The sequence below is a fragment of the Cervus canadensis genome, chromosome 33 (assembly GCF_019320065.1).
Source record: "Cervus canadensis isolate Bull #8, Minnesota chromosome 33, ASM1932006v1, whole genome shotgun sequence".
NCBI lineage: Eukaryota > Metazoa > Chordata > Mammalia > Artiodactyla > Cervidae > Cervus > Cervus canadensis.
The window spans coordinates 31,259,691-31,282,199 of NC_057418.1; the positions used below are offsets into that span (position 1 = coordinate 31,259,691).

The 22,509-nt window shown below is 46.2% G+C and overlaps 1 protein-coding gene across 5 annotated transcripts in view; it reads left to right on the plus strand.

The window, feature by feature from the left end:
• The first annotated feature begins 2,577 nt into the window (after window positions 1-2,577).
• MAP3K4 (mitogen-activated protein kinase kinase kinase 4) overlaps window positions 2,578-22,509 on the plus strand; it is a 139,980-nt gene continuing 120,048 nt past the window's right edge. For all 5 annotated transcript variants that reach the window (XM_043457299.1, XM_043457302.1, XM_043457303.1 and 2 more), the window contains exon 1: window positions 2,578-2,741. In XM_043457299.1, the coding sequence (XP_043313234.1) occupies window positions 2,593-2,741 (149 nt within the window). In that variant the 5' untranslated portion in view covers window positions 2,578-2,592. The remainder of the gene's footprint in view (window positions 2,742-22,509) is intronic.

Sequence of the window (22,509 nt, forward strand, 5' to 3'; positions counted from 1 at the left end):
CTGTGAACTCTTCACTCATCAGTTTTTTCTTTCTTTCTTTTTTTAAATGAACCTATTTATATGGGCTTCCCTGGTGACTCAGTAGTAAAGAATCCACCTGCCAAGCGGGAGATGCGGGTTTGATCCCTGGGTCCGGAAGATTCCCTGAAGAAGGAAATGGCTTCTTCAACCCCGCTCCAGTATTCTTGCCTGGGAAATCTCATGGACAGAGGAGGCTATCAAGCTACTGTCCATGGGGTCGCAAAAGAGTCAAAGACGACTCAGCGACTGAACAACAGCTGGTAGTTCAGAAAGGCTCCGCAGGCAAGCGGCAGCTAACCTATATGTCACTGCAAGCCCCCTGCGGGGTTCTGTACCCCAGTTCCTTCCAGAGTCCTCCCCTGTCGTCCGTGGAGTGAGGGATTGCTGCAAACCTCGTCCAGCTTTATTCGACCTACTTTACAAAACCAAGTCCCACCATCTGAATAACTATGGGAGCTAAAGGGTTACTGCATTTGGTTCCTCAAGACCCCTTTCCACCTGCCCAGGCCAAACTGAGGAGTAATCCCATGAAAAGTCCTGGGGCCCTTCTGTGGAAATTACAGTACATCAGACGTTGCAGGAGACCCGCTCTGCCTGAAACCAAGGGCTGCCATCAGTCACGCCTTCCTTGGGAAGGAAGCACCGGGCTCAGACATGGGCGGGCAGTTCCCTAAGAACTGATCTGCTGATGAGCAAAAGAGTGGAAAAGTGAAATGAGACAGACATTATTACCATAGGGGCAATTTCTTACTTCCAACTACCATTTATTATAGACCTGTCCACTCCCTGCTGGGCACAAACACCATGATGAATGAAGCACAATAAAACCCCATATCATGCTATGATTAGCAGCTTTTCCTCTATTATTATTATTACCATCTTACAGGTCAGGACATTGAAACTCACCTGCCCAAAGTCATGCCAATGGAAAGGATCCTAAGTATCTGGGTCCCAAGTGACTGCTTTTAACCACTGCCTTGCAGACTTCTTCTGGAAGAAGCAACATCAGTGGCAGCGACAATAGTGTTAGCTCCACTGGATTGAGAAATGGTTGCACAGGAGGCCCTGTCCTTAGTACTTCACGTGCGGGCATGCTCAGTTGCTCAGGATGTCAAATTCTTTGCAACCCCGTGCACTGTAGCCCACCAGGCTCCTCTGTCCATGGGATTTCCCAGGCAAGGATACTGGAGCGGGTTGCCATTTCCTTCTCCAGGGGATCTTTCCGGCCCAGGGATCGAACCAGCATCTCCTGCATTGGCAGGTAGATTCGTTACCACTGAGCCCCTGGGAGGGAGCCCCTAGCACTGTACATGGATTATTTCATTTACTCCTCCTCCTGACCCTAAGAGGAATTTGTTATCATTCACGTCTTACTGACACAGAAGGAGAGGTTCAGTTAACTGCCCCAGGGTCACACAACTGGTGAGGCTGGATGGGGTATCGAATGCCAGGGCCAAGCCCTTCAGCCCTCTAGCTTCCTATCGTTGCCACATTCACTCCAATGCTCAGAACGAGCATTTATTGAGCATCTACTGCTTTTGTGGAACTGTGATCACCCTGGAAGTGCCAGCACTGGGGCCAAGCCAAGCGCTGTTAGAAAGAACAGAAGTGTGCTGGCTAGAAGGGGTGGGGTGGGTAGGGGGTGGGGGGGGGTGTGTGGGGGGAGGGGGTCGCTGCTTATCTCGGTGGTGCTGCCCAGAGGCCATCTGCCTGGGTTTGCACATTTCAGTTTCTTGTACTGAGCTTGCTGCCTAATTGTGCAGAGTTCTGTTTGCTTTGTTTTTAGAATGAACATCACCAAGCAGAGGTTAAATTCCAGGACCCGCACTGCACATTGCATTTCCCTTGTATATCCCCAAACCAGCAGAGGGTGTGTTGGTCCTCAAATAAATGAAATTGAATGAAAGCTTCTCTTTCTGGTCTCTCTTCATTATTGATCCATAAAGGCCTTTAAGGGGGTCAGCTTTTGTTACAATCAACAGCTAGGCAGGCAAAGAATCAGGCCATCGAAGGCTTTCTTCTTCTCAAAGCTCCTTTTTGAGCCGAGTTCTGCAGAGTCTTGCTTATCTGGAGAGACGGGCAAGCCATAGGAGATAAAACAGATTATGTTACATGCTTAAATGTGGAACGTTGGCTTCCTGCAAGAGCTTGGAGTTTCCAGAAACACCGAAACTGCCTCCCCTTGGGCGATCCCAGCGCCTCGGGGGCAATAGCTCTGACGCAGTTCAGACTTCACTCCAAACCACAGAAGCGCAAACAACCTTTCTTCTCAGCCGGGCCTTTGAAGCGCTCTACTCGGCCGGGAAACACTTCGGAGCCAAACAGAAGCGGACTCCGACAGCGGCCGGCAGGGGACGGCAGACCCCAGCCTGTTCAGCCGCGGGGGCTGCCCCCCGCGCCCCCAGGTGGGGGTCCCCCGGTCCACCAAACCTGTCGCAGGTTTTCTGCTCAGAGGCTCCACCAGCCTAGCTCATTCCCTTCTCAGGCTGCAGGCTCGGGCTGCAAGGGAGAGGATTCCAAGGCGGGTATGGGAGCTGGTGCGGGCGCCTGGCCAATTGCTGTGGACGATTTATGCCTCTGATAGGAAAACTGGAGATGCTGGCCAAGTCGGCAGCTGCCTGCATTCCGGCAAAGTCACTGGGCGGCGGCGGCGGCCTCGCGGCCAGTGCCCGCGCGGCGGGAGCCGGGACCCGCCCCGGGGAAGGATGCGCGGAGCCAAGGTAGGGGACCCCTCCACCTCCAAGCTGGGCTCGGGTCTGCCGGCGCGTGGCCCGCCCTCCCGGGGGTGGAGATGGGGAGCGGGTCAGGTACGGAGCACAACGGGGTGGCTGGGTTGACCATCTGTATGGAAGAGGAGAAACGGAATTTTCAGTGAGTGGGTTTTTCCCTTTCCAGGAGCGCTGATGCTTGGCCCTGGTGCTCCAGACCCTGAATGCCCAGTTTCGAAACTGGCCAGAGTAGGCGATGTTTCGGAGGAGGGCAGCCCCCTGCATCTCCCTGTTTTTACATCCTTTTGCTGAGGGTGTGTGAAGAGACTGTGACAGGCTGGGTGGGAAGAGATGGGCAAAGAGCTCCAACGCCTGTATTTCCGAGCAGAGACATTTCACAGCCAGGAAAAACCAATATAATCAGTTCTGCCTTAACATGCCCGCTGTGGGCATGTCATCTTCCTGCTACAAATTTACCTTGTTTTATGCTGTACCTGTGTTCCTAGAAAGACATATTGTCCCTCAGTCATGTCCAACTCTTTGCGACTGTATGGAGTGCAGCACGCAAGGCTTCCCTGTCCTTCGCTTTCTTCCCGAGTTCGCTCAAACCAACGTCCGTTGAGTCAATGATGCCATCCAGCCATCTCATCCTCTGCTGCCCCCTTCTCCTCCTGCCCTCAATCTTTCCCAGCATCAGGATGTTTTCCAGTGAGTTGACTCTTTGCATCAGGTGGCCAAAGTATTGGAGCTTCAGCTTTAGCATCAGTCCTTCCAATGAATATTCATAGCTGGTTTAGGATGGACTGGTTTGCTCTCCTTGCTGTCCAAGGGACTTTCGAGAGCCTTCTTTACCACCACATTTTGAAAGCATCAGTTCTTCAGCGCTCAGCCTTCATTATGGTCCAACTCTCACATCCAACATACATGACTACAGGAAAAACCATAGCTTTGACTACAGGGACCTTTGCCAGCAAAGCAATATCTTTGCTTTTTAGTATGCTGTCTAGGTTTGCCATAGCTTTGCCATAACTTCCAAGGAGCAAGCAGCTTTTAATTTCATCACTGCAGTCACCATCTGCAGTGATTTTGGAGCCCAAGAAAGTAAAATCTGCCACAGTTTCTATTTTTTCCCCATCTATTTTGAAAGCCATGGAAAACATTTTTGTTATTAACTCGGATTTAAATGGCAAGAAGTAGCTTACCGTAGGGTATATTGATTGCAGGTTAAAGGGACATTTATATGCCCTTTGCTATGAGTATTTATGTGCTCTGTATGCTTCATGTTATGTAGAACTACCGGTGAGATAACCCCCTGGAGAAGGAAATGGTAACCCATGCCAATATTCTTGACTGGAGAATTCCATGGACAGGAGTGTGGTGGACTACAGTCCATGGGGTTGCAAAGAGTTGGGCATGACTGCGTGAATAACCCTTTTACTTTCACTTTCAAATTCATATAAGTACAGTAAAATTAATACTCTAAAACTAGCTAATGTGCTTACTAATCAGAAAAAAATCCAATTTCTAAAAATTCTATCCCATTTAGTAATTTGACCCATATGACATACATATGTATGTATATGTGTGTGTATAGATAGCTTTATAGGAAAAAGTTACATTACACATCGTACTGAGTTTATTTTTTCTGCCCATCACTAAGACGTCTTTTAATTTTAAAAAGTGGATTATATAGATCTGTGAAATAAGCAACTAGAACAAAAACATTGTGTGCTTTTGTGGTTACATAAACAAAAGACTGAAAGTAACAATTTATACTGCTGGTCAAGCATTAAGTTGTCCTTATCAGCAATTGTCAATTTAAATGCTGATAAATGGAGAAGACTAGAGCTGAATTCCCAGAAGGTCAGACCTTGGAAATTTCTCTTTTGAATAGATTACTGGTAGTTGTTGTTCGTCTTTCTTACAAAAGTAGAAACATGTTGTTGTTTAGTCGCTAAGTCACGTCCAACTCTTCTGCGACCCCATGGATTGTAGCCTGCCAGGCTCCTCCGTCCATGGGATTTCCCAGGCAAGGATACTGGCGTGGGTTGCCATTTCCTTCTCAAGGGACTCTTCCTAACCCAGGGATAGAACTCGTTTCTTCTTCATTGATAGGCAGATTCTTTACCACTGAGCCACCGAGGAAGTCCAGAAACAAGTATACAAAACTGGATTTAGAAAAGTAGGCATTTAAACAATTGCAGTGCCTTCCTCCTAAAGGTGATCAACAAATGATTTCAATGGCACTTATGCTGGGCTGGTCATCACTCCCTCCCTCTTCTAGATGACAGTCCTCCAGATTTCTGCAGCCAGCGCCCCTGTTCCCAGACCCAGCATCGCCTGGTGCTTCAGGACTTCCCAAGAAAATGGGACATCTTAGAGAAGACCCTACCGTGTCCTCCAGGTATGGTCCAGAGAAGGAAGACAAAGCCCTGGTTCATTCATTATTCAGTTCAGTTCAGTCGCTCAGTCGTGTCCGACTCTTTGCGACCCCGTGAATCGCAGCACGCCAGGCCTGCCTGTCCATCACCAACTCCCGGAGTTTACTCTAACTCATGTCCAGCGAGTCGGTGATGCCATCCAGCCATCTCATCCTCTGTCGTCCCCTTCTCCTCCTGCCCTCAATCCCTCCCAACATCAGGTTCTTTTCCAATGAGTCAACTATTCACATGAGGTGGCCAAAGTATTGGAGTTTCAGCTTCAGCATCAGTCCTTCCAATGAACACCCAGGACTGATCTCCTTTAGAATGGACTGGTTGGATCTCGTTGCAGTCCAAGGGACTCTGAAGAGCCTTCTCCAACACCACAGTTCAAAAGCATCAATTCTTTGGCGCTCAGCTTTCTCCATAGTCCAACTCTCACATCCATACATGACCACTGGAAAAACCATAGCCTTGACTAGATGGACCTTTGTTGGCAAAGTAATGTCTCTGCTTTTTAATATGCTATCCAGGTTGGTCATAACTTTCCTTCCAAAGAGTAAGCGTCTTTTAATTTCATGGCTGCAATCACCATCTGCAGTGATTTCGGAGCCCAAAAAAATAAAGTCAGCCACTGTTTCCACTGTTTCCCCATCTATTTCCCATAAAGTGATGGGACCGGATGCCATGATCTTAGTTTTCTGAATGTTGAGCTTTAAGCCAACTTTTTCACTCTCCTCGTTCACTTTCATCAAGAGGCTTTTTAGTTCCTCTTCACTTTCTGCCATAAGGGTGGTTCATTATTACGCATCCCTTAATCGAGAGCATCCCTTAAGCAAGAGGCCCTATTTCTATTAATTCTGCAAACGGTTGTTAAAAGACCATTCATTTTAAACTAGTAGCTCATGTGTCCTGTGTGCAAGCTGCCCTGAATCTGGCTCTCCACATCCTCCACTGTGTCACTGAGTGTAGTTAGTTCATCATGTTATGTTATTCGAGAAATGTGAGCTATGTAGAAAAGGACAGACTGAGCAAATGCTGAAGCAATTCACCAACTTTCCTTATTTTGTAAATATTTTCAGTTTTCAAAGATACACTATTTATTTATCTTTGGCTGTGCTGGGTCTGGACCGCTGTGCCCGCAGCCAGCAGGGGCTACTCCTCCCTGTGGTTCCCGGGCTCTAGAGCTTAGCAGCTTTAGTCATGGCACACGGGCTTGGTTGGTCCGCACCATGTAGGATCTTCCCCGAGCATGGATTGAACATGTGTCCCCTGCATTGCAGGGCAGCTTCATAACCCCTGGAGCACCAGGCAAGCCCCTGGTTGCTTTATAATCGGCTCTTGAAGTTGAGAAAGGACATCCACCTAAAATACGGTCAGTTTGCTGGGTCAGTATTGACCCTAACTTTTGTTTCCCTTTGCTAGTATGGTTTTAGAATCTGATATATCTCTAATTATCTGTCGTGTTGTATTACTTAGCATCACTTTGCCCCCAGCCATTTTAAAGAGGCTTTGTGAGGAGTCAAGTCAGAGGCCACCCCATCTTTACTAAGTCTTTTTCCCCCAGTCATAATTTATTTCCTCAGCTTCCTTCTCGTCTTCCAGCTTTGCTTCTGACACACCTCTTCTCTACAGAAAAGCTGAAAGACATTTTCATTAGAATTAGAAGGAGTAGCAAATTATAATAGTTTGTTTTTCCTTTTCCTGTTTCTTTAGAAAGTCTCCCGTTTGCTTCCTTTGAAGCCGTTTATGAGGGATCGCTTTGTTCTGCTCCCCTAACACCCTTGCACGTTTGTTCTCTTTCATCATCACACCTTGAGCGTTGCCCACGTGGATTGCTTGTTGAGATATCATTTGTTCTGCTTTTATCCTCACTAGACCACCCTTCTGTGTGGCTTTTTGATAGTAATATTGTCAAGATTTTCTCCCAATGTGTGCTCACTCCTGTTTCTTTGTAGATTTTTGTTTTAATACCTCTATTTTGACACATTTTTCCCCCTGTGTTATTAAAGAGAAGGTTTTGCTCATAAATAAAAAAGTCTTTTTAAAATATATTTGACAAAGAGTTGGCCTTCCCCCATTTTGGTAAGTGAATTGAAGACAGCTAATTCTCTTTGTTGAAAAAAACTGCCACTGGAGAACTGCTTCTGTCCTCCTGATTAGAGAGATCTGAGGTGTTACTGCCATGAACTATTTGCTATCGACCACTTTGCCTGTTTGGGTCAATGTAACTATCAGTATGTTTTGAATATCAGAACTTTCTGTGACCTTAAGCATGCATGTGAGCAATTATTAAAACTAGATGTACTATCAGATGTCTCAGAAATACGTTTCCCAAAGCAAAGGAAGAATTTTATTGGACTGGTCTATAGTCAAACCATGTCTTACTTTGTAAAACCTGCAAAGGAGGCGAAAGATTTCTTATACCTGGATCAACATACTGATCAGTATCTACAGGGGAAGGCGACAACATGTGTCAGTATTTCTAATACATGAATGCTATTGACCCCATGGACGGTAGCCCGCCAGGCTCCTCTGTCCGTGGGGATTCTCCAGGCAAGAATACTGGAGTGGGTTGCCATGCCCTCCTCCAGGGGATCTTCCTGACCCAGGGATCAAACCCAGGTCTCCCGCATTGCAGGTAGATTCTTTACCGTCTGAGCCACCAGGGAAGCCCATAGATCAAATAATAGGATATTATAATTTTCTTTCATGTCTTAATGAAACCACTTCCTTTTTGTTTCATTTTTCATTTTTATTGTAGGATAAGTGATTTACAATGTTGTGCTAGTTCCCGCTGCACAACAAAGCCAATCAATTACACATGTACATATATCCCCTCTTTGTTAGATTGGTTTCCCATAGAGGTCATTACAGACTATTGGGCAGAAACCGATTGGCTTCCATCACCATTTTTTTTTCTAGTCAGTAAGAGAGGGGGTTCAATGTCACGTGTTGAAGCTACCTCAAAGTTTCATTTACCTTCTTGCTTGTTAGAAATCCAGACCTCTTAAAATTTCATATTATTCCCAGCTTTTTACCTTAATGGGTTGAATAGTTATTGCCTAATAGTTTGAGGATAAGTAAGTGCAGTTTATTTATATTTTCCAGATTGCAAAAATGAAGAGCTAAATCTAAGAAATACATTTACAGTTGCTTCTGGTGATGGTACTCTAGCCGATTACATCACTGTTTCAGGAAGGAAGTTGATTCACAGATACAGGACTAAGTAACCCGGGGAGACACTTTGTCGGTCATCACGGTCTATTCTTTCTGTGAGGCAAGTAGAGTTTCCAGTCACATGGTAATTATACCTGCAGTGGTATATCCATAACCCCTCCATCTTTTGCCCTTTATGTATTTCTGCATTTTGTTTGTAAGAAATATACTAACAAAATCACATGAAATACTTATTTTTGTAATGTAATGATCTAGCCCAAAGTAACCAACAAATAAGTTCATGATAGTTAAAATTATACTGGAAATGCCTCTTCACTCACTCACCTCATACTGTTATGACAACACAAGCATTTACCTTGGTGTTTACCTCCTTCCCTTAAAACAAAAGGACCATCCCACCACAAAGAAAAACTCTAGGTAGGCAGGAAGAAAACAGCAAGGGAAAATCCAGAAATCAGAGTTAGATCCAAAGCACGAGATAACCAGTAAGTGCAAGAAAATACATATTATGGTTTCACAAAACATTTTAAAATGCTTTTATTCTAGATATAAAAGGTCAGATTCATTTTGGTTACATTTGCATACTCTTTGAAGTTTCACATTTATGAACAAAATGATTATGTACTATGGGTATAAGTTCTTGAAAGCATTTCAACAAACATTAAGATTTTAGGTTTCGTGGAAGAACTTTATCAAAGGCCTTTTTTTTAATTAAAAAAAAATTTTTTTTCCAGCCTAAGTTACCATTTTTCACCCATGCAGTACAGCACACAGGCAAATACACACAAATATACAAACACACAGCCCTAGTGTTATGGGCAGAAAGCTTTTTTACCAAACACCTATTTTTAGATGAGTTCTGCATCAAACTATACCATTTTATTTTTTTTTAAGAGCAAAATTTCATTTAAAAATGTTTCTAAAAGTATGTTCAAGCCTTTGGATGAATAATCCAGCTGTTTTGCTGAGCCCCCTCCCTTTTATTTTTTTCAAGGTTGTACAGGTACAAAGAGTAGATTCACTTTGTTACATAAAGGATGTACTTTGGGAAGACTGGAGTTACTTCTAGTTAGCAAGTTCTTCGCCATGCAGGTAACAATTTATCACAATTTGACAAGATACATTTTTTACATTTGAGGTTAAGAAGGAATGTAGAATATAGCTCTGGGCAGAAAGGAAAGGCTTGCATGGAAGTATATAACCTGTTGTGATCTGATATTTTGCTCCACACCCATATTATAAATAAACACAACTGGGAAAGAAAATCCTCCCAACACTCTGTGCTAAAACTAAAGCCCATGTGCTATATTAAGAGAAGTGGGGTATATGTTTGCATTTGTAGGGCTGGGCTAGTGGTTTTCATGACAAAATGCTTGCTTTCCTTTCCCCCACCCTCAAAAAAAAAAAAAGACTCCACAAACTTTGTCATAGTAGTTTGTAATTTGAAGTTCAGAATTAGGATTATAAGCAGTTAGAGAAGTACAGCCCATTTTCATTTATAGGTGGCCCCAGTGGTAAAGAATCTGCTTGCCAGGGCAGGAGATGCAAGAGACATGGTGTTTGATCCCTGGGTTGGGAAGATCCCCTGGAGGACGAAATGGCCACCCACTCCAGTACTCTTGGATGGAAAGTTCCATGGACAAGAGGAGCCTGTCGGGCTACAGTCCATGGGGTCGCAGAGAGTCAGGCACAGCTGAGCTTGCCTGCAGGCAGGTAGATTATCCGTAGGTGGTAATCATCGATAAAATCTGGCTCACCTCTCTTTTCTATCCCAACGCTCCTGAGGCTTCTCTCCTTCCAAATACCTCCTTAAATCTCCCATCTGTGTTTGCAGAATAGTAACTAATTTTGAAGACAGGCCAATCTTTCAGGAGGAGGGAGCACAGGTATTTGAAGGTAAATGCGTGCCGTTGTGGTCAGCTGCTATTTTGAATGGTGACGTCAGCAGGCCGTGCCATCCACAGAACCCTGCCCAGGAGCTGGCCTCCTCCCAGTGTGTTTACCCCAGACTCTTCTAGAAGCAAACTCGTCCTGTGACTCAGGACTAGTGCTGTGGTCTTTTGTAACACTTAAAATAAGTCACCAGAAGATGCAATGATTTTATGATTCTTTAGGAACCAAACAGTGTGGACCATTGTATTTTGAAAATACAGGAACGTTTAGATATTAGTGTTATCTGTCAAAACCCAAACCAGTAATTTTCAGGAAGCTCAAATCAATTATTCTTTTGGGGGAGTCCACTTTGGTGGGAAAGCAGAACTCCGTTATTTTATTTCCACATATAATAATGGCCACTTTCAATTGCTGGGTTGAGAATTACCCAATGTAGGTTCCGCAATGACCACTCTCATTAAACAAGCATGTATTGACGTCTTGTTGCGGATCAGGACTGTGAAAGGTGCTAGGCTTGCAAAGATGAGTGAAGCAATACTTGTCACCTACTGGGAAGGGGAACAGAGCCATAGACAAATGCTTATAATTTAACATGGAGTATGTATGTAACTTTTAGGATGTGGTCCTGTGGGTCTTCCCAAGTGGTAAAGGTCCCAGTGATAAAGAACCCACCTGCCAATGCAGAAGAGGTAAGAGAAATGGGTGGGGAAGATCCCCTGGAGGAGGACGTGGCAACCCACTCCAGCATTCTTGCCTGGAGAATCCCATGGACAGAGGAGCCTGGCAGGATACAGTCTATAGGGTTGCACACAGCCAGACACGACTAAAGCCACTTAGCCCGGGAGGGCGCACACTCAGGGTACCCTGTGTACTTGGAGATGCTTCGGTCACTCAAGGTCTGTGCGGGGGAGCACTGGGGAAGGTTTCTTACGAGAGAATGCCTGGAGGGAGTCAGAAGAGAGGAGCCTCAGCAAGGGGGAAGGGCGGGCGGCAGGGTGACAGTCACAGAGACACCTGCAGGACCAGGAGCCTTAGAGAGCCTGCTCCACTCCCGGGAAGCAGGAGCTGCAGGCGTGCAAAGTGAGGCAGAGGCAAGGGCTGTCCAGTTGCTCAGCTGTGTCTGACTCTTCGTGACCCCATGGACTGTGACCCCCCCTGGTGGCTCAGATGGTAAAGCGTCTGACTACAATGCGGGAGACCTGAGTTCGATCCCTGGGTCAGGAAGATCCTCTGGAGAAGAAAATGGCAACCCACTTCAGTATTCTTGCCAGGAAAATCCCATGGACAGAGGAGCCTGGTAGGCTGTAGTCCATGGTGTCGCAAAGAGTCAGACACGACTGAGCGACTTCACTTTCACTTTTTTATGGACTTCAGAGGCAAGGGAAGACATTGGAAACACAGGTTGGGCCAACTCATGGAGGCTTTGGGGTCCTTTTGGTGAACTTGAACTTTACCCTTAGCCCATGGGGGCTTCCCTTGTGGCTCAGCTGGGAAAGAATCCACCTGCAATGTGGGAGACCTGGTTTCAATCCCTGGGTTGGGAAGATTCCCCTGGAGAAGGGAAAGGCTACCCACTGCAGTATTCTGGCCTGGAGAATTCCATGGACTGTATAGGTCATGGGGTTGCAAAGAGCCGGACACGACTGAGTGCCTTTCAATTTCACTTAGCCCATGGGGAGCCACGGGCTTTCACGGGTTTTCAGCAGAGGACTCACATGGTCAGAGGTGCTTTTTAGGCAGGTCAATTGGCAGAGGAAGGGAATTGAAGAGAGCAAGACTGAATTCAGGGAGAAGCGCTGGGAGACTCAGCCAGGAGTCGGGGTGAGATGGACGAGAGGGTGTCAGGAATGCAGAGGGGAGACAGCCTCGAGGATCATGAGCATCAGACGGCTGGAAAGGGATGACTGCTTGGGTATGAGAGGTGAAGGAGCCAGAGAAGTCCAGGGTGCCTGGCTGTGTCCTAGAGAGACTGGAAGGATGGAGACACAGCAGACAGAGAGGAAACCAGTGTCTGCTTGGAGTAAGGTTTTTCCTTCGCCTGCTGCCCTTACACACACACACACACACACACGCACACGTGCGCCCCTCTCTCTTTCCCTCTCTCACATATACACATTTCTCTTATATAAGTTTCAGGACTACAGCATGACAATATGACATCTGTCTTCACTGATGACCTCCGAAGTCTGGGTACCTCCCATCGCCTGACTGTTGACCCCACACATGCTATTCAGATTTTTTTCCCCCAATTTTTGTTGAAGTATAGTTGATTTACAGTATTGTGTTCATTTCACACGCTGTTTCAGTTACTCTGTCTTGCTGCCGTTGTGCCCCGTCCTTGCCCTATAGGAACACTGTTGGACTTCGTTTTTAATTGCATTCTTAATTGTCTGTCCTCCTCACTCAATCATAAGCTCCTTGGAACGAGGACTGTGTTTGCCTTCCTCATTATTCATTCTCATGTCAGCAGGCTGCCTGGCACATAACAGGCAGCAATAAATACGTATAAAGGGGATGAGTACAGTTTTCAGATCATAATTAAGAGTCAGTCATACATTTTCAGTTAGTTTTCTACGTGGATTTTTTGTTGTTGTTGGTTTGCTGTGTTTTGAATGAGGCCCTGCTGAAGTTACTAGATGAAGAACTGGAGATGTCACACCAGTGAAGCTGGCTTCTAGTTCCAGTCCTGACCTTGGTCAGATTTATGTCATTAGACAAGGGGTTTACTCTCTTCCTGGGTATCATTTCTCCCTGGGTATAGTTAGGAGCAGGGACAGGTCTGATTGCTGGGGTCCTGTCCAACTCTGATGTGTTACAAGAAACGGAGACATCTTATAGGACAAACCAGAAGGAGAAAAATAGTATAATAATACATTAAGTACTTTATTAAGCAGGAGAAAAAAGAAACCCTCAGGAAAACAGAAAGCCCAGACTCTAAGTATACTTGCCATTAAGCCTTTCAATGTTTTCCAGCCTTTTTGATGGTATAGCTAGTCCTTCAGTCATGTCTGACTCTTGCAACCCCATGGACTGTAGCCCACCAGGCTCCTCTGTCCGTGGGATTTCCCAGGCGAGAAGACTGGAGTGGGCTGCCATTTCCTTCTCCAGGGGATCTTCCTGATGGTATAGGTTTATGAAATTAAAGAGAAATCAGCTCAAGTGATACCTGCTGCCTGGGTCTGTGTGGCATGGCCAGTGTCCTGAGGTCTGACGGTTCCGAGGGTTGACCATCAGGACCAGAAGCAGGTTAAGTGAGACAATGTCCTTATCCTCGCTGGGCTCAGTACGCGCCCGCCTTTCCCCACAGTAGCCCCTCTGTGCTCAGACTCTCTTTTGCTGCCAGTGTCTCTCTGTCCCCAAGAAGCCCTGCGTTGATTCTGCCTCTAAATGAGTTCCCGTTCTTGCAAAGCATCCTTATCCCCCATAGAAAAGAATGTGAGCTCAGAGGCGTCTTTGTCCAGAAAAAAAAAAAAAAAAAACTTTGAAGGCAAATTCCTTGAACTTTTGAGATATTCAACAGACAGTAGCTCCATTCCTCATGGGTGTGTGTCTTTAACTCTGTCAGGAACCTTTGACATGTTTTCCACAGTTCTGTTCACTGTGACTTCCTGGGGACATTTCACTGTTGGGAATTTAACTTGAAAGGGAAAGGGGCATTGCTCTTGCTGATGCTGGGAAAGATTGAAGACTGGAGAAGAGGGCGACAGGGGATGAGATGGTTGGATGGCATCACTGACTCAATGGGCATGAGTTTGAGCGAACTCCGGGAGACAGCGAAGGACAGGGAAGCCTGGCGGGCTGCAGTCCATGGGGTCACGAAGAGTCGGACACGACCGAGCGACTGAACAGCAAAACTTTTGCTGGGTTTTTAAGCAAGGATGGGGTTTCCCTGGTGGCTCAGATGGTAAAGCGTCTGCCTGCAATGCAGGAGACCAGGGTTCAATCCCTGGGTCGGGAAGGTCCCCTGGAGAAGGAAATGGCAACCCACTCCAGTACTCTTGCCTAGAAAATTCCATGGACTGAGGAGCCTGGTAGGCTACAGTCCATGGGGTCGCAAAGAATCAGACATGACTGAGAAACTTCACTTTCACTTTCAAGCAAGGATGAGAAACCCATTTGTTTTACATTGATTCGTAATAACCTTTTTTTTTTTAAAGGTAAGGATTTTTTTTTTTAACCACTTGTAACCTTTTTAAAATGTATGCAAGGAATATTGGACTGCTTTTATATGCCAGGCGCTTTCAGGCACTGGGAACACAGTGTCTCTGATCTCATGGAGCATACACTCCAGTGGAGGAAAGAAGACAGTAAACAGACAGCAATTAAATATGCAATATGACAGGGAGAGATTTTTGCTACCCAGAAACTCGAAGCAGGGCAAGAGGCAACATAGGGTGTTGCTATTAGATATCTGGAGTTCAGGTAAAACCTCACTGAGAAGGCTGCATTTGGGCCGACTGGAGCAAGCCCCGAAGATACTGGAGAGTGTTGCAATGAGGGAACAGATAGGACCGAGGCCCTGGGGCAGGACCGTGTGTGGCTGTTGGAAGCTGACAAGGAAGCTGGCGTGGCTGGAGCGTGCTGAGCAGGCGGGAGAGTGTGGGAGGCATGGGCAGAGAGCATGGGCAGAGCCCAGACCCTGACCGGCGGTCCAGGCCACGGTGGGACTCGGATCTCCCTCCAAGCGAGATGGGAAGAGCGGAGGGTTTTGAGGAGAGGGGTGACCTTGTTGTGTTGAGTTGAAAGGACCCAGGGGGAGCCCGGCAGAGACGATCTTGCAATAGATCCAGCTTCGAAGTGCTGGCAGCTGAGACCAGAGTGGTACCAGTGGAGGCGTTGTGAAGTAGTTTGATGATGGATATTATCCTGCAGGCAGAACTGGGAGATTTTGCTAAAAGCTTGGAAGTGGGGGTTGAGGAAAACAGCGGTGTTAACAGTGAATGCCAATCTTTTGGCTCAAATGACTGGAAGAATAGGGTTGCTGTTTCCCCAAAAGGAAGAGATTACAGGTAGAGCAAGCTTTCACTGGTTTCGTTGTGTCTAATTTTCCTTTAAGGATGCCGCTGAAATCAAGGGTTCTGTTTTGGGCATGTGAAGTTTGTCAGATAGCCAAGTGAAGGTGCTCTTATGGACATGTTGACAGGTGTGAGTCTGATAGGAGCCCAGATGTGGAGACATGTATTCGGATACTGTATCAGTGCAGAGATGCTGTTTAAACCCATGCAAGTGGATGGAATCATCTGGAAAGTGGGTGTAAACAAAGATGGCACTCCAACATTTGCCAGCTAGGGGATGCCAAGGAACCAGCAAAGGAGGCCGGGAAGGTGTGACCCACGGGGAGGGGAGCAGAGAGAGATTCAGTCCAGGAAGCCAGGGAATAAAGTAGAGGCTGAGATCCCCTCTGCCAGGTGATGCCATGTGTATACACACATGTATATACATGCACACACACATATGCAAAATGTGGCTTTCCAGGTGGCATGGTGGTAGAGGATCCGCCTGCCAATGCAGGAGACACAGGTGACCCCAGTTCCATCCTTGGATCGAGAAGATCCCCCGGAGGAGGAAATGGCAGCCCACTCCAGTATTCTTGTCTGGAAAATCCCATGGACAGGGGAGCCCGGTGGGCTATAGTCCATGAGGTTGCAAAGAGTCAGACACGACTGAGCATACCACACACACATATACAAAGTATACCTATGTACAGTATACGGCTTCTTAACTTGACATTACTTCATGAAGCATTTTCTATGTCATTAAATATAATTTCCATACATGGATTTTAATGACCCCATAGTATTTCATGTCATGGTTGTCCTGGAATGTACTATTCTCTGACTGATAGACGTTTGTATCAATTTTTCAGTATCATAAATAATGTTTGTATATACATCACGGTGTACATATTTGTTTCTTCGATATAAATTCTTAGAACTGGAATGACAAGACCAAAAGTGAATATTGTACTAGTGAGTATGTGTTATGAATGTCCATCCAGAAAGACTTTATCAGTGTTTGCTTCTACCAGCTTTGTAAAAGAGGAGTGCTTATTTTGCTGTGGCTTCCCCAGCATTGTATATCAGTTGTTTTCAGGGGTTTTTTTTTGACCATAGGGTAAAAATGGCTTATCAAAGATGTTTGCAACTGTTTTTGTGAGCTTTTTATGGCTTTATATATCTTTTGTACCTATCTCTTGGCAATGTGCCTTCCAGGTGGCAAAGAATATACCTGCCAATGCTGGAGATGCAAGAGACATGGGTTCAGTCCCTGGGTCAGGAAGAGAGCCCTTGGAGTTGGGCAATGACAACCCACTCCAATATTCTTGCCTGGAAAATTCCATGGACAGAAGAGCCTGGCAGGCTACATTCTGTGGGTCCCGAAGAGTCAGACATGTTAATGTATCTGTTAGAAACATACATTTTTCTTAGATACTTGGTGAAGCCACTCATGCAGTAAGGATATTGACATTTTGTCATAATGGCGTTAATATTTTTCCCAGCTGTTTCTGTTTTGGTTTTATAATGGCATTATATGATTTATAAATGTTAACATTAAACTGAGAAAACTCTTTGCTATCTGGAAGCAATATATGTATATAATTTATAACTCAAGATTTCTAAGTTTTAAAGTCGTTTATTTTTAGGTACTGTTAAAAGTAAGGCCCTAACCTGCCTTTCTTCCCCTTGAAGTAACCAAATCTACTCACCCAGGTCAAGAATTCCTACTATACGTTCCAAATTCAGCCTCTCACTGAACACCTGTAGAACAAGGCAACATAGTTAGTAAACAACCTGTTACACAGTGTAGGCTTTATTTGGTCTTACAACCTGCTTCCATGTGATTTCTGTATCAGTGAGGACATGATCAGCTGTGCTGTAATAAACAGCCCACATCCCATCTCTGCCTTGTCTGGAAGGGATACATGTCACTTTCCCTTTGAAAATCCTATTGGCAATATAGAGGGCTTCCCTGGTTGTTCAGATGGTAAAGAGTCTGCCTGCAATGCAACAGACCCGGGTTCAATCCCTGGATCAGGAAGATCCCCTGGAGAAGGGGATGGAGGAGGGCATGGCAACCCACTCCAGCATTCTTGCCTGGACAATCCCATGGACAGAGGAGCCTGGCGGGCTACAGTCCATGGGGTCGAGAAGAGTGACTGAGCGACTAATATTTTCGCTGGGTGATGCAGAGTTGACTTCTGTATTACCCATTATCTAGGCCTTATTTGTGTTCAGAACCCTTTTTGAGTGCTAAGTAGGAAGAGCTGGTTGTGCGTGTGACGGCCAGTCCTGCGTATGACAGCCACGCTTGTGTGTGATAGCCAGTTCGTGTGTGTGTGTGGTTAGTCGGTCAGCTGTGTCCGACTGTTGGCGACTCCATGGACTGTAGCCCACCAGGCTCCTCTGTCCATGGGATTTTCCGGGCAAGAATACTGGAATACATTTCTTCCTCCAGGGGATCTTCTCAACTGAGGGATCAAACCCACGTCTCCTGCACTGGCAGGCTGACTCTTTACCACTGAGCCTCCTGGGAGGCCGATGGCCAATCATACACGTATATTAAATCTTTGTCTGCACCCAGAGATGCTGTTTCTTCTATAAGTCCAGATTCAAACTTTTACTGGGACACATAGGTATATTAAAGCTTAAGCTTAAACGTGCCCTTTAACTTACTTGATAGTTTCCAAATACCCATTCAGCCCCCACCATCTCCCTCCATTATCATGATTGAATACTAGGAGTCTGTTTTTCTGGAGTGAGAATAACACACGGTCAGATTCACGTCAAACTGCCACTCATTAAATGCACGATAAACACATCTTAATAACCTGACGATTCCATGTGCTACCCTAAAGGTATTTTCAGACATTATTTCCAAAACATGTTCTTGTTCCAAGTAATGTGAGTAGGCCTCACAATTAACTAATTTCCAGCCAAGTCTGAAATATCAAAGGTTAGTGCCCAGAGATGGTAACGTGTAAAAGAATGGGAGCTCTTGTTTGCAAGTTCAGCTGTGTTGATTTTACAACTTCAGGACTGGAAAATGGCCAGAAGACTGTATTAACCTTCTTTTCAGTCTTTCCTAAGAATTGGCTCATGTCTAGGATGCCAACTAGTAAGTAAGAATTCATGCTTAATTCTGTTAAGCCCAGAGGACGCCTCCTGTTATCTGCAGAGTTAACCACAGTGGCTAGAGGTTAGGGATTGAGAGAGTAAAAGTCACGTTTTTAACCCCAGTGTAGGGTATTTGTTTCACCCGGCATCACAATCAAGCCACTGGGAGCTCTCGTGAAGCCCAGAGGAGAAAGAAGTTTCCATGCACATCCACTCAATTTGGGGCTTAGCCTGTGGTTGCTTGGTCCTTACTGGAGCTTTATTTTTAGCCCCTTCTCTTGACTGCAGTTTTAGCTTCTATTAATATTTAGCTCCTATAGTAGTTCCTTGGCCTTCAGATTTATAGGTTAGAATCTTCATGAGTGTAGCTTTGTTCCCCATTTCCCATCTCCGACCCTTCTATCCTCAGGCCCTGGGCCCCTGTTTCTTGGTCGGGCTCTGCAGAGCTGTGTGGCTCGGGCTTCAAAGGCTTCCTCCTGTCACTCAGACACACTGCCGAGAAAATCCAGATACAATATGTTTGATATGAGTTAATTGAACCTGGCTTGCATACTTCAAGAAAAGCATAGTTTCAAGTAAAAAAAAAAAGAAATTTATTCGGAAGCAGATAAGCTAGTAACTTTTTCATCCAAATGCAAGATATTTGCAAACAATAACAGAATTTTATAATGACAGTGGCCCCTGTGTAGAATTTTTGTTTGTTTGTTTTCTGTAGCAAACTGCGCAGATTTCAAATAGACTGGCAGCTGGAAAAATACAGACATTACAAACCTATAAATTTTTTCAAAGTAATGTAATCCCTTCCAACCTCTTCCCCGCCCTGTCCCCTGCCCAAAAGTTGTCTCTTACACTTACTTTTCCCTTGCAGTGTTAAATCTGGTAAGAGGTGTTCCTCTTGCCACGCAGCCTGATTTCAGGACACCCCTGCTTCCATGCTCTGAGCCCCCTGCCTGCTGACTTGTATCTGACCTCCTTTAGCCCCAGAGCATCTCCTAAAACATCTTCTAAGTCAATTCCATGTATCTGTTGTGTGATCATGCTGAGTCACTTCAATAGTGACTGACTCTTTGCGACCCCATGGACTGTAGCCCACCAGGCTCCTCCGTCCATGATCGGATTCCCCAGGCAAGAAGACTAAAGTGGGTTGCTGTGCCCTCCTCCAGGGGATCTTCCTGACCCAGGGATCGAACCTGTGTCTCTTATGTCTCCTGCATTGGCAGGCAGGTTCTTTACGACTAGCGTCACCTGGGAAGCCCACGTATCTGTCACCAGGACCAATTTTCCTGGAGTTGTTTGAATTAGGGTGTGCCCCCAAATGGAGTCCCTTGCAGATGTGGTAGAAGACACAAAACAGATGTAATAACGTGTTGTCAGCCACCCCGTGTCTGACTCCTGCTTTCTGAGTCTCTGTGCAGCTTCCCAGGTGGCACTATTGGTAAGGAACCTGCCTGCCAATGCAGGAGACAGAAGAGATGTGAGTTCCTTCCCTGGCCCGGGAAGATCCCCTGGAGGAGGAAATGGCAACCCAGTCCAGTGTTCTTGCCTGGAGAATCCCACAGACAGAGGAGCCTGGCGGGCTACAGTCCATGGGGTCACACAAGTCAGACACGACTGGAGTGACTTAGCACGCACGTGGGTTCTCCCTGCAGAAGCTGAAAATGGCAGACACTGGCCCCAAGACTGTGTCTTCTATTGCACTCGTCAATTGCACCCACGCCAGCCTGAGGACCAGGAGGTGAGGTGGTGGGGAAGCTTCACGGAGCAGCATTGTGTTGGGGAGTCAGGGGGTTGGCTCAGGGGCTAGTGGAAGGGGCTGGCAAGCTGTGGGGTCTGCTGTCCAGAGGTGGAGCGCTGTCCGCAGTGGCCTGGGACAACCAGTTCTGCAGCATACTTTGTTCCCTGAGGCCCCGAGCCTGGTTCTCCAGGCCTTCTAGCAGTATTATTGGAGCTATGCAGGGTTCTTTATGTAAAATTGTTTATTGGAAAACAAGCAGTTACATTGCACAGGATCCTGAGAGCTTAGTTCGATTCATCTGCATAGAGGGAACCCAGCCTGATTAGGACTCATATCAAGAAACAGAACCTAGATCGTCCCTGGATAGTCCAGCGGTTAAGACAATGTAGGGGGTGCAGGTTCAATCCCTGCTTGGGGAGCAGGGGTCCCGTGTGCCTTGTGGCCAAAAAACCAAAACACAGAACAGAAGCCATACTGTAACAAATTCAATAAAGACTTTAAAACTGATCCACAGCAAATACATCTCAAAAAAAAAAAAAGGAAAAAGAAAGAAAGAAAACCTGGTGGAAACCCCACCCACACCTTCACATCCCGGCTCAGAGGACACTGGCTGGGAGGGACAAGCTAAGGGGGGCAGGAGGATGCCGAGCCGGGAGAAGCCCTGTGTCAGCTCTCAAACCTACCTTCTGCAGCAGGGTCCATTTGCAGGTCCGTTGCGTCCTAATGACACTGAATTGATTAGAGATGGCTTCTGTTCCTTGCAGCCCTAATGGCCTAAAGAGCAACTACTGCTACTTAGGTGAACAGAAAGCAGGTAACCATCCAGTGAAAACCGTGACTTAGTGACTTACGCATGCCCAAGTCTCAGGGGATGAATGCCTTCAAAACCATTGGCTTTGGAGAGGATACCTAAGGACACTATAGCATGAAAACAGACACGTCATTTAAAACAGGGATCGCCAACTTCCGGGCGGTGGACTGGTACCTCCTGATAGACCAGAGGTGGCATTAGATTAGAAATAAAGTGCATCGGACCATAAAGAAGGCTGAGCGCTGAAGAATTGATGCTTTCAAACTTAGTGTTGGAGAAGACTCTTGAGAGTCACTTGGACAGCAAGGAGATCCAACCAGTCCATCCTAAAGGAAATCAGTCCTGAATATTCATTGGAAGGACTGATGCTGAAGCTCCAATACTTTGGCCACCTGATGTGAAGAACCGACTCATTGGAAAAGACCCTGATGCTGGGAAAGATTGAGGGCAGGAGGAGAAGGGCACGACACTGGGTGAGATGGTTGGATGGCATCACCGACTCGATGGACATGAGTTTGAGAGATAACTCTGAGAAATAATGGACAGGGAAGCCTGGCATGCTGTAGTTCGTGGGGTCTCAAAGAGTCAGACATGACTTAGTGATTGAACAACAGCAAAAACAAAGTGCACAGTAAATATTCTGTGCTTGAATTATCCTGAAGCCACCGTTCCCTCCCCACCGCCCCCACACTGGTCCTTGGAAAAATGTCTTCCACGAAACCAGTTCCTGGTGCCAAAAAGGTTGGGGACCAGTGATGTAAAGGTTAGGCTTAAGACTGGGGTATTTATAGAATTAGATGTAATCTCCGAACAACGGAGAATAGGGCATTGGCGTGCCAGCAACACCCCTTCGATTCGTGAGTCATAAGCTTTAGTAAATCATTCCTCTGAGTGCCTGCTTGTGTGGCCACAGGAGGAGAACATTAAGAACCTGGGCTGAAAGCTGCTGCCTTCAGAAAGGTTTAATGATTTTAAAGGGCACCGAGCCTCACACTCATTTCCTAGCGAAGCCCGTGTCGAGTCAAGCCCCAGTGTTGGGGAGAAAGTGGAAACAGCAGCAGCAAACAAAACCAGAACATCTTATGCTGGTGTGTTTGCTAACAGCCTGTATGTGTCCAAGTTGATGAAGCGCATTTACAAGCCCCTGCCAGACGTTAAAGAAAGCAGCTGCGAGTTCTCATCCTGTGACCCCCACAAGCCACTGAAGCAATTTAGCTGATGGCACTGAGTATCCGCTTATGCTGAGACAGAGTGTGGGCTGTCTCCTCTCGAGGCCATTTTGCCCTTTGGATACGCTTTAAGACTATGGAGGGCGTCCAGGGCATTTTAGGAGAACTGGGTGGGTGGCGGGCAGCGGTGACACATGCATGCATCCACTCAGTTTCAAGTGCTTTGAACTGTATTTTCTTATTTGTTTTACTCATTTAGCCTTGGCTAGATGTGTTTATTTGCAAATATTTGCTTAGCGCTTGCCATGCAAAATTCAGTAGAGAATTTATAATTTTGTGACGTTGTCTTCACTTAGCATTTCTTCCACGACAAACTTCATAGGGTCAGAGGTTTTGTCTGTTCCGGTTTGTGAGTCCCCAGCACTGGGGTTGGAGGGGGAGAGAGTGACTGGTTCAGG